Source organism: Apis dorsata, unplaced genomic scaffold (genome assembly GCF_000469605.1).
Source record: "Apis dorsata unplaced genomic scaffold, Apis dorsata 1.3 scaffold_279, whole genome shotgun sequence".
Taxonomy (NCBI): domain Eukaryota; kingdom Metazoa; phylum Arthropoda; class Insecta; order Hymenoptera; family Apidae; genus Apis; species Apis dorsata.
Window position 1 is genome coordinate 315,439 of NW_006263555.1, and position 13,535 is coordinate 328,973.

The following is a 13,535-nucleotide window of genomic DNA, read 5'->3' on the forward strand; positions in this document are numbered from 1 at the left end:
ACATAAAATAGTACGTATATATAAATAGGTACTTATATTCTAAAAAGAAAAAGTTTCGAGAATTTTAAATTTTTAAAATAATTTAGAAAAATTAACTGATAATTTTTTTTATTTATACTTATAATGAATTATTTTTATTTATAATGAATATGATACTTATGATGAATATTCTATATATAAGAATAAAAAGATTAGAAAAAAATTTAACATTCAATATTTTGATACTGGTGTAAATAAAATAAGAAAATAAATGAAAAATCGGGAATATAATTATCTATTATATAAATACAAATCGTAAACAATGCATTTTAACAATGTTGAATTTATTATTCTTCAATTTTCTATCAAATCTAGAATATTTAACTGAATAATTAATACTGAATAAAATAATATTGCATATCGTCTCTATTTACCTCGTAAATATATAATCATGAACATATAAATTTATAAATCAGTAACATAGGAATTCATTTCTGTATAATCTATAAATTGATTTAGTATTAATTCTCTGAATTTCATATTAATTCTCTAATTTTATTTTTATTCCACAAACGAGCGATAATATTAATATTTTCATTTTTTTTTTTCAGAAGAAAAAAAATCGTCGAAAAACAAGAATAGAAAAAAGAAAAAATAAGTAAGAACAAATAGTAAAGAAGATGCATCGGTGACTACGATGAAATAGCAGGCAGACATTTCTCCAAAAAATGAAACAAAGATGCGCATATATATTTTAAGGAGGGATAAAGTAAGCAGGAAAGAGGATCGCAGCTAGAGTCGAACCGCAGAGAGTAACTGTGGGTGCCACTATCGAAGGCGATGGTTGGAGGACGTTGATGTTCGTCGAGGCGAGGCAAGAGGGCGCTGAGATGGGAAGTTGGGATAAAGGTGGGTTGTTGCGTAAGCCGATTAAGGCATCACGGCAGTCAGTGGTGCCTCGTGGCGGCGGACTGCTGTTCCTCCTGCCATTGGTGCACAGGACGTGGATATGCCGGGCAGAGACATTAAAATCGCATCAAATATGTAGAGCCGCCCTCTCGTTCTCTCCATACCGGCGGATGCGGGAGCCACTCATCGACATCCGTACAGGCAAAAAGGTTGCTCGTCCTGGAAGTCGTTTTACTCGTTTCTCCTTCTTCGTCTTTCTTATTTTCTCATCCTTAAACGTATTTCGTTTCGATGGTTGTCCAGGTTCGTGTGTGAATCGATCGAGGGAAATATAAGAAAATGTATTTTCCTTCCTTCGTCGATTTTCTTTCTAAGATTTCAAGTTTTCGTTACAGAGGGGAAAATATACGAGAGAAGGTTTCATATTTTTTTCTAAAATATATTTCAAATTTTTATTTAAAAAATGTGGAATATATAACATTTGATAATAAATATTAATCAACAATATTTCATGAATTAGCTAATAGGTTATGCTCTATAAAATAGTATCCTCAGTATTATTCAGATACTTTCTTATATAAAAAATTTTAAAGGTAAGAGGAATAATTTAATGAAAATTATTCATATTTTTCTGCATATTGTGATATTTTTTTAAAAAATCTAAAAAAAAATTGAGAATAAACGAAAACTATAAGATAATATCTTATAGAAGAAGAATTTTGATTTTTTTGATGAAATTTTATAACAAATAATATAACAAATTTTATAAAAAATATGCTACTTTCTATCTATATGTTTTTCGTATCGTATTTATCGTATTTAATTCAAAGTGGGACGCGTATGAAGTTGGCAATATGAAATACTGAACTATTATCAATCAGATTTTCGCATATAACATGGATTCGTGTATATACGCGGAGAATATGGTTGGAGAAGCGAGGTTTTAGCTCTGTAATTCGAGTATCGAACGCGTAACGGTGTTTTCAGACGTTCATGCATACGTAGCCGGAAGCAGAGAGTGCAACACGTGGTAAAATGTTTCACGGAGTATCAAATAATCATGGCAAATCCGTATCGACCGACTTATCCCACGTTAATACCTATATTTTATGCTTACCGCAAGCGGTATTAGTCCACGCGATGTTTGCACGTAATAATGGATCATTTGCCATTTGTTTTTGGTTCCTTCAGCCAATAGAATGATTACGTCGAGTATGAAATTTTAAACTTATCCCCCATATACATACGATCGATCACGTGTTTTCAATGTTTCGTATTATAATATTCGCGTCAAAGATTACTCTGTACCGATGTTGCTTTTCACTTGTTTATTTATAATAGGGAAATATTTAACAACTAAGCGGAAAGGAATAAAGTAGAAAGGAAATTGAAAGATAAAATTTTTAAATTTGATTAATTATGAATGGACGTTTTTATGAATTTGGATTTTTTTGATTTTTCTCGATGATTGATATTAATAGAAAACAATATAGAATATTAAATTTTTTTTTAAAGGAATAAAAAAAAATTTAATCAACATAAATTTTAAAATCAATATTTCTCGTATGAAATTCAACTTCGTATTTCTCTTTATAGAAATATTTAATGAATTTAAATAAATAATAAATATTGTGTGCATCGAGGTGAATCATAACATTGAGTGGAAAATATTATATGTCTACTTATTTGAAATAATGTATAATACCTATACAGAATGCGATGAAATTCATAAGCGAGGTACAAGCGAGAATGGAGTACCGCTTCATTTTTCCAAAATTAAAAATATAATATTTTTCCATCTTTCATTGAATGAATATTTTAAAAATACGATTCATTTTAAATAAATAAATTATTTTATTGCTACAATTTGAAAATATTTTATAAGCAGATGTAAAATTCGATATTAAAAATATTACATATTTAATTTTAAATAACTGATGAGATTAAAATTTTATACAACATTATTTACATACTTTTTATCGATAAAATACTTATTTTAAAATATTATTTGAAATTTATTTATACTTATTAATTTTTCTTTAAATAATCTAATCATCTTTCAATATAAAATTTCAAATTTTTAAATTTCAATAATCCAATAATTCTTTTAAGATTGAAATCACTTACTTATCCATTTAATTTTAGAAATTTAATTTTCCATTTTCAAAAAAGAAAGAATGTACCAAAATGTCAAATAAAGCATCATTTTTATGAAATTATTTACCCGTCAAGGTTAGCAAAGTAAAAGGACCCACGGTCAATGATTCTGTGGCCGCATCGTAATCTCTTGATCTTCTTACTTAATTAGTAGCGGAGTATGTACGATTAATCGTCATAAATAATTTCAAGCCGCTGATGGATTCATCAGTGCAACGAGATCGCATTTCGACGTCAATGGACTTACGTGTGAAGCGTGGAGAAGCTTCAGCCGATTTCCGTAGTTAATCCTCACCCTTGGGAATCGTTCGTTGGATGGACAATCGCCAACTGTAATTGGACAAGAGGCTGTTGAGGTCAAGACGTTCATCAGACCAACGACAATCAACAATCAACGAAATCGTCGCTAAATCATCGTCGTTATCGATCGTCAATTTCTTCAAACGTTATTTCAAAAAGTTTAAATTAAAATTCAAATAAATTAAAAAAAATTTTTTCAGTTATTTATTCTGAATTAAACTCATGTAAATTTTTTTATCTACATCGTATTCCAGTACGTAATATTTTCCGCAAGAAAAAATACATAATCGTCTAAAATGTGTATTAGAATACGACAGCGTGAGACATTTTACATCATGGCTGCACGTGACAAATATGTAATTTAACGACGGCAATTGTAAATGGAATAAAACCTCATAAGTACTCAAATGTTGAAATAAAACTTCATGAATACTTAAACCTTAAGAATACGTTATTGATAATATAAGTATTTTAAATTTCTTTAGAAGTAGAAGAAAATATTTTTCATTTAAAGCTCTTCTTTTCCTATTCAAATTTCGTTTCGTATTACAATTACTTACCAAAAAATAAATACGAATTGACGAAGGCCAACCAACCTAATTCCAATATCAAATTTGAAACATCGAACGTAATTGATAAATTCTCTCTCGTGAATTTTCCAAATAAAACTCGAAACAGGGCTCGATAAAAGTAAGTAAAGAAACTACTTAAAGGATGGCATTCTCTATTAAAGAATCGACAGAAACGACGTGTTTCGAGAGGCAACGATGCAGCGACGTAAGAGATATACATTCATTAGTTACGCGGTCGAGCGGGGCGGTGAGCGTTTACATGAGCACGCGCCAGAATTCCAGCGGAGTGGTGGGTAAAAGGAGCGAGTGGTGGGAGTAGGAGGCAGGAGATAGACCGACCAATAGAAAGCGAAGTGAGACCAAGCTCCCGGGCGGAGCATTCGAATATACCAGACGGTGTACTAGCGTCCTTCTGTCAAACGGCTTTTAGCCGTCGAGGGAGAAGATAGTGTGTCGTATATTCAAAAAATTCTCTCGAAACTATCGTCGAGATATATTTCATTCAGTGGTAAATATTGTCAGATCACGAAAATCATTGCAAAATCGCAATCGAGCGACGATTCCATCGTTCTATTGTGTTCCACGTCCATCGTGGTTTCGAGGATAAGGAATAAAATGGAAATTGGCGAAATCTCGAACGGATGGTTCGTTTAAAGAGGATCTCAAGGCAGGAGACTTTTGGCAGAAACGAACATCATCAGTATGTTGCACAGTTCATTACCACGGGCATTCCTCGCCCCTGGATTGAATTATCTGGGTTACTACGGTGACGAGATCCATCAGCATTCGTACGGTACCACTTGGCACATTCCAATGGAGAATCCCTCGACCTATTCAAGGGTCCCTGATCATCAAATTCTTCAAACCTGGGATCTGTCCAGATCGTCCACGCCATGTCCACTCGACTTATCTCTGAAACCACCGCCTACACCAAGCACACCCAAGACCGAAGATTCGATCGTAATAACAGATTTGAAGAAGGATCACAGAACATTGGATGAAGCGAATAAAGAATCGGAAAATTGCAGATATGGAAGGAACAGCGACGAATCAAGTCCCCTTATAGTCGACGACTTTGACACCGTACCTCGAAGCTCCTCGGTGCACAGTCATTCGAGCTACGAGCAAGTTCTGTCCAAGAAAGAGCCTTTGCAAGCTCAAGAATTGACGGTCAAAGCTTGCACCTTCGAAGAAGCCACTCGTTTGGTTCCCTTTGGCTCGACCAACGAAATTTCCTCCAAATATTATGCGCACAATCAAAAACTTTTGTTAACCAGCCCCAACCATCTGCAATCCGCAGTGCAAGGCTACCATCAACAACTTTTGCTGACTCCACAGCATCACTTGCAGGGAATGCAGCACGCGCCTATGACTCCACCTAGCACACCATCGCCTCCGCAGTGTCCCAGAAGAAAAGCCAGGGAAGAGGATTCGAGTCCAGCTTCGACGACCAGCAATACCGGGCTGTCTAACGGATCCAGATCAGGATCCAGTGAAAAACTTCTCCAAAGGCCGAAGAAGAAGCACGCCAGAAGGCTGAAGTTTGACGAGGACACCAGCAGTCCTGTATCGGGCACTGTGATTCTGGGCCCGGACGAGGCGGTGGTCACTGGAGACATTGATCCGGCCTTCAACATCGTTGAAGTCACCGAGGAGGCGCGAGCGGAACTGGCCAAGATCGAGAACAGGCTCGGCCCATATCAATGCAAGCTCTGCAGGCAATTGCACGAGGACGCGTTCCAATTGGCCCAGCACAGATGCTCGAGGATAGCCCATGTCGAGTATAGATGCCCCGAATGCGACAAGAGGTTCTCCTGTCCGGCCAACTTGGCATCGCATCGACGCTGGCACAAACCTAGATTGGCTAATGGCGAACATTCCTCTTCCACGGCGAGTATTGAGATACCGTGCACCAGGTGCGACGCCAAGTTCACCAGGCAGGCAGCGTTGAGGAAACATCTGGCCAGCCAGCATCCAGAGGCAAATAACAACAACAACAACAATAACAACAACATTATTTTGGACACGCAAGGAGCTGCTGTTGGTAAGACTGATGTTGTTCAGGTGGTTAATGATGGTTCGTTGAACACCGAGATACCCTGACACCAATTCCCCGCGAGACCTTTGCCTCGAAGGCCGGGACTCTATTGGAGATTCGGTCTTGATTTATAAAGATTTCTAAATCCTCTAGTTTATTTTTGGTTAAAATTTCACAATTGATGAATCGTTGAATCTATGAAAAGAGGCAATCGACGTGTATATATAGCTTCCCCTTTTAGCTTATATCTTGCATTCCCTTTTATTCTTGTTGAAATACATATTTTTGAAATTTTTAAAGTTTTAGTATATACATATAACAAGAATTTTGTTCCTTTTGTTTTTCCTCTCCTTTTGTTCTTTTTTCTTTTTTTTTTTTTTTAGCTAAGTTTGTAATATGTGCAATTTTAGTATTTTTTATGAAATAAATAAATTCGTGCGATAAATTTCAAGTTTAAATTTATACTTATATGGAAAATAACGCAGGTAAACGTGTAATTTATTTTAAATCATTTTAGCAAAGATTTAAATAATTATTATTATTTGAAAAATTTGCTGTTCGAAGATTAGTAATAGAAATATTTTTCGAAAATTAATTACATATAAATTTTATTTTAATATTTTTATTAGTTTTATAGTAATTTTTTTTTATAGTTTTCATATTAATATTCCTATAGTATAATCAATAAAATTCTGAAAAATTTTTAATATTCATTAAGTTAAAAAATAATAATAAAAATTATACTTAAATACATTTTACATCTGAAAATTTCTATTGTAAAAATACTTTTGCAAACACATAAGTATTAAAAAACTGCATTCGAAAGTATCAGAAATAAATATGCATAATAAAACTAAACAAAATTATCAATAAAGAACATTTGTAATAATATATTTTATCTTTCAAAAACATAAAAACAACATTAGAAATAATTATAATGAAACAAGTAATAAATTTTAATAGTAATTGTTTAACAGCGATGTCATTTATTGATAAAAAATCTGCAATACTATAATAAACACAATTAATGATTTAAAATAATATTATTATTGATATTATAAAATTATTTCTGCAACAATTGTAATTTTTAAAAAACGTTAAAAACAATATTAGAAACATAATAAAGAAGCAAACACATATTTCAATAACAGTCATTTAAAAGCGACGTTTCGATTCTCATAAATTCGAGACAATAATCGTTGCAACGGAACAGTTACATAGGTATATCGTGCGAACGACACGACAAATTGGACTGTAAATTTGCATAGAATTAGATGTAGCGAAGTAACAAGGTTAATACGACGTTACGTGTGATGTAAATCTGTAGATAGTGGGAGAGACCAGCTATAAACCGTGACTATGCATGTACATACATACCTGCAGGCAATTTATCTGTGTTGTAATATTTACTCAAGCGATCCGTCATCTTTCATCTTAGATTAAGTGAACGCACGTTATTCGAATAGGATTTAGATTATTCTTTAGGATTTAGATTAAATCACCGATTGAATCATTGATCCATCGGATCGTGATCATACAGCTAAACATCAAAGATACTTAAGACGAACAAATCTAGTCAGGGTCACCAACTGTTAGTTGGTTACTTTTAATATAGAATTAAATAATTAAATAATTAATTTTTAATCATTGAAAATTCAGTAAACTTTCGTAAATAGCTTTAAATCAAAAAGTATATTATATATTATTTCTGATTGTCACTAGATGCAATAAGAAAAATATTACTAAATTTTGTATGCTTCATAATAATAGAATTAGTACTATTGTGAACACTTAACCTATTAATCGGTATAATTTTTCGATAAAGTATTTTATAGATAATTTTTATTTTAAATAAATAAATTCATTTTGTTTATAATAAATAAATATTTTATATTTTAATAATATTTTTAACAAATATATAATTTTTTAAAAAGTTAAAATGATTCATTGAAATTCAATTTTTTTTATCGAATTATTTCAGTTTTACTGGTTAAAAGGTTAAGATAGGAATAAAAAAACATTGAATGATATCTGAAATGATGATGATATCTGAAATGATAATGAAATCACTGACACGTATTAAATATTGTTTTATTTAATTTTTTAAACATATGAATTTTATAAATGATATACATGTATATTTAAGTAAAATGTGTGTATATAAAAAGAATTGCTTCTAAATAATTTCTAGTCAGAAAAATATAGGTTAATTATTATTGCCAAATTGTAGCAGTTATCTAGTCAAAGAACGAAAACACATGTACTATTATAAAAATTTAGTCTAATAACATGTATCATTTAAATACATATTGATCCAAATACATAGTTGATTTAACATGATGTTTATCTAATTGTTTTAAATTGGCAAGGAAATTTTTAAATTATTAAAATATATATTTATTTGAATCTTCGAAATTTAAATACCTATATTTTTTTCATAGTTTATATTATATACAAAATTTTAATAAGGAATTATTTTTTCGAGATGAATAATTTAAATGCTTATATAATTTTTCCCAATAAAAGAACAATATCTATTAGGCATTATTAATATACCATAAATTCATGAATGAGTGTACGAATATTATTATATTAAATTATTATATAGTTATATAAGTTACATTATTGTTTGTCATTTATTTTATTAAAGTGATTTAAAATAAGAAATTTTAAGATATTTCTAATTTTTTATATTAAAAATTTCACAGGACTTATTATTTTTATTATTTGTTACAATTAAATTTTGAAATTTTTTAATGCAATAAAGTTATTACATTGTCTATAAAAAGATAGAATTTAGAAAAAAAACAATTTTTTAATAATAATGTTATTTTAAATCACTGATATAACTTTTAGTTCGATTTATTTTTCAGTTTTGCATTATCCTTTATTCTACATGTTAGAATAAAAGAGTATATTCTAGTCGAAGCATAGAATGGACGGCGCAAGTATCTTTTTAAGGTTAAGTGAATAATAAAAACCACAAAGAACAATCATCAGTAAATGTATTATGTGATTGCTGTATATTTATAAAAATAATCGTCTACATATAATTCGTTCAATATAACAAAATGTAATTAGAATTTTCAACCACAGAAGTCTAACTAAACTAACTAAAAATAATTATGTATGTTGTTACCATAGTTTGAAAACATATTCAAGCAACGTTTAACAGACGCACGAAGAAAGTGGGACACTGTTAACAGATAAACGTATCTAGATGAATGCTGTGAATGTTAATAAAACAATACCTAGTCAAGACTAGTCGTGAATAAATAGATATTTACTATCTTTGGAAAGTGTATGAAAGAAAGGTTAACACGTAAGTAAAAATTTGTCGGTGATAAAAGACGAGTAAACTATCTGTATAGTTAGCTTATATCTATGTATTTCTAACACGATAGTCAATGAAACGATTATATGTACATATGTATGAGTTAGATTGTTACAAAAAATTTGTCGAATTATATTGTGTGATATATTTTTTAATGAATTATTTATACATTATTCAAAGTAATGAAATTGAAAATCAATTAAGTATTATTACTCACAATACATATCTATTGTATTTGAAAATTAAAAACTTGGGAAAAGTAAAGATATACCAAGATGATATAAATAATACCATTTATGATAGCACAAAAAATTACGTGTTCGTTCAAATGAACCAGAGATTTTCATCTATTAAAATAAGCATTTAGTATTTAATTTTATTTTATTCGTGTAAGCTCATAATTAAAATTTTTTAATGACAAGATATAATAAGATATAATAATCTTGTCTGCAAAACATACATTTGCATTTACATATAAATATGTATAATAATAACGTGTCCGTGTGAGCTTGCATTATCGCACACTTTCGAAATCGCAAGTATAATTGATTGTATGTGACTTAGATTAGTCTCGAAATATATTTACTTTTTGTTCATAACTGTATATAGAAAATTTCATTTCTCGAAAATATACAAACCTTGAAATCAAATTTAATGACTATTTAATGACTACTTTATTTACATCGTGTAATAATTATTTAATACAGAGAATATTTGTATTAAGATTTTTATTTAATTTTAAATTTTTATTTTAATATCGATTTTTCAAATTCTTTTATTTTAAATTAAGAATCTTTAATTAATTAATTTGTATTTATTAGTAAAATAATTTTTTCTATTAGAAATATTATTATCTTATTGTTTTAGTATAAACATAGTAATAAATGATAAAAAGAGAATTTAAGTTCTTATTAATTTTATTTGTGAAAAAAAAATTATGTTATGTTAAATTATTCTATGTATTCATCATTTATTGATATGAAATAAAGTTGATATAATCGAATATTTTGAATTCTAAATTTTTATAAATTTACAAGATATTTTTTTGCATATTTTAAAAGATATTATCTATTATTTTTATCTTCATAATACTATATAGGTATAATATTAAATTTTTTGTAAATTAACTATAATTTCGAGATTAATTGATTTCCATTGATTCTACGAAACCTACAAAAAGATCAATAAAGCAGATATAGATATACAATGATTTGAGTCAAGTATTGTCCAGGGATGATGTCCTTCCACGTTACTTGGCCGCATGTCCTCGTATAATGCCTTACCGTAGAATCCATAGAGGAGGGATTGCTGGCTCTGTAATCTGCGCGGTGCCTTTGTGCCGCTCGAATAAAGAGATCTGTCGCGCCCTCGCCGTTCAGCAGGGACCATTAAATCCATGAAGCTGATTTTTCGAAATTCCCGCTTCCGTATGATGGGCTTTTTAAATCTACCAATCATACATGAATTCCCCTTCTTTTGTAATAATACATACATGTCATATTCGTAGAAGGTCTTTATTAACTGTTGTGATAGGAACTTTCTGAATGGAGCTTTATAAATCATAGAAAATATTAGTATTAGATTAATATAAGATTAATTTGATGTAAATACTTATATTATTTTAGTTTATAAAAGGAAAAATATCTATCAAACCTTTTTCGACATGAAAATAAGAATATTTAATTAATTTATGTATTTTATTAGGTAAGTATTTATATGTTAAATTATTCTGAATATTAGATACAATTGTGATATCTTTTGCAGTTTTTTCTTTCAGTTTCTCTTTGCAGTTCAGTACGACGCCAACAAGTGAAAACGTAACATTTAATGTAAAATTCTATATGAATAATTTGTTGTAATGTTTGTTAAAATACATTATAAGATATAGATTCAAATGAGATCTTTTCAATTAATAAAAGTACCAATACATCGTTGCAATAAGTGCATTATACTTCAATAGCAGTATTACATATATATATATATATATATATATATACGTATATGTATAACATTTTTCACACATAAAATTTCCTTTTCGCAGTTCCTTTTTGAAGGATAGAATTTGATTTTCAATACATTTCTAGCACATTAAGGCGCCAAAAGAATACACAAGTATTCGAAAAGATATTCTGTCGAAATCAAAAGATTCACTTACTGTTATTCGTCTTCTGTCTGTTTTCATCTCTCTATCATTGATCGATCGATGAAAGAAAGGAAGAAGTTATGATTCGGAAGAGGTTAGGTATATCAAGTATCCAGAGTGCGCCGCCACTGCAGCAAGCAATTTCGCAATTTTTCTTCGTGACTTTGTCATCTTCGCTTTGCTATTCCTCGTCGAAATACAATTTCCTCGGGTAAGAAAGTGTTCGCAGAAGAGAGACGAAGAGTAAGAGAGGAGCTCTCTTGAGTGTAGCAGTATAGTCCTTTATCGACGTGTCTTCGAAGAATTTTCAGAATCGCTTTCTCCCGTGGGAAGCTCCCCCTTGGCATGTCATACGTATCTATCTCTACATTATACATATATATATTGTCTCTATATAGTATCTGTTAGAAAAATTTTCTAAAAAGTTATTATTTTTTAGGATTGTTTAAATCATCATTTAAATAACTGATTTTAATTTATCTTAAAATTTGGAATAATTAAATTCATTATTCCTTCATATAGTTAAACTTAATTTGAAATAACAATTTTTCTTATATATCTTATAAGAAATTATGGAAATTATATTTAGTATTTAAAAAAAAATCACTACTTTATTCTTTATAGAAGAAAAGAAATTAACAAAAGAATAAGGGTGTTACTACAGAAAAAATGAAAGGTCGAGTCGTATTTGAAAAATCTTATTTGAAAGACGGTTGTGCAAACAGAATACGGTGCTTTTATCATTAGGTAAACAATCGGTGGGTATAGTGCACGATGCCACAATATCGCCTCGATATCTCCTAAACGACAAACATCTGTGGGATAATAACTGTGAAAGCTTTAGGAAAGTACGTCTCAGAAACCTTTGCCACTCCTTGGCACATTGGATTTCTTGGAAGAGAGAAATTTTCGCCTCGAGCATTCCGAATATCTTCTTGATTCACGTACGTTTTCCTGCAAATCTGTTATATATCATACAATACCATATAAAAGATAACATATGAACAAATTCTATGCAATCGTTTTAAAAGCACATTTTTCTTCGAAGATTTCAAGTTGGAGGTTATAAACTTTCATGTATATAATAAAATACATTAATCAGTTATTAAATAATCATACAAAATATATTTTTTTAATACAAAATAATTTATATATAAAAATCTTCGTTAATAGAAATTGTAAAACAAATGAAAGTGACAATTGAAAAGTTTAAAATTAAATCAACTCGCGAAAACGAGATTTGCCATTCGTGTGAAATCGCTTTCACGAAGGGCACGTCGCTTTTGCTTTTATTTTATTTTGGGGTATTAGAACACGATTGCCTCCGAAGCCGAAAATTGCTTTGACCCGAACCCCCGGGATGTCTCCAGCCTTCATACATTCTTCGACCATTCTCGTGGATCAATTGATTCTCTCGGCAATATTTTCTTCAACTTGGTGTATCTCTGGTGTAAGATATATATAATAAAATGAATGACCTTTGTGCAGTCATTTGATTTTCTTACGTAATAATAAATAAATATAGAAATTGCATTATCATCGTTATTTAAGTTTTTTTATTTTCTTAAGATACGATAAATTAAATTATATAGAATAATTCGTATTCGATATATAAATCGAATAAAATTCTCATAATCATTGGTAAGATATATATATATATATATGTGTGTGTGTGTGTGTATGTGCTCCCTGCTTAAAGAGCAGACGTTCCCAATGACTTGTGTCGTGTATAATGGTGACGAAGACGTCGAAGATCTCCGTGTGTCCCACATAGTGGATTCGAGATTACCGTGATATTTATTTCTCCCTTTGTATAGACTCTCTTCTGCTACGACAGAACGAACTGGTGTGAGCATATATATATCAAAGAACTCTCGGGAATTAGATATCGTAGACTCGGTGTAAGATGCTTTTCCACGGCTGATCCTCCTTTACGTGAATGCGGATTTCTCCGATGCTTGAATCCAACCGCCATTCTACCCTAACCATCTCACCCTCTTGCTCTTCTTTTCTTTCCTTCTCTCTTTCGATCCGCTACCACGTGTACTTGAGTAATTATGCTCCTTCCAACTGTGATTTTTATTAGAGCATATATATATATAT

General features: G+C 30.4%; 1 protein-coding gene across 1 annotated transcript; it reads left to right on the forward strand.

Moving 5' to 3' along the window:
* Positions 1-4,033: 4,033 nt before the first annotated feature.
* LOC102672577 lies at positions 4,034-6,295 on the forward strand. Its single transcript, XM_006616830.2, has one exon. It carries the CDS (start codon positions 4,620-4,622, stop codon positions 6,018-6,020), a length of 1,401 nt encoding a protein of 466 aa, XP_006616893.1. The 5' UTR covers positions 4,034-4,619; the 3' UTR covers positions 6,021-6,295.
* Positions 6,296-13,535: the final 7,240 nt, after the last annotated feature.

Bases quoted from the DNA above. Each gene is read 5' to 3' on its own strand.
- LOC102672577 (XM_006616830.2), top strand. From the start codon at position 4,620: ATGTTGCACAGTTCATTACCACGGGCATTCCTCGCCCCTGGATTGAAT.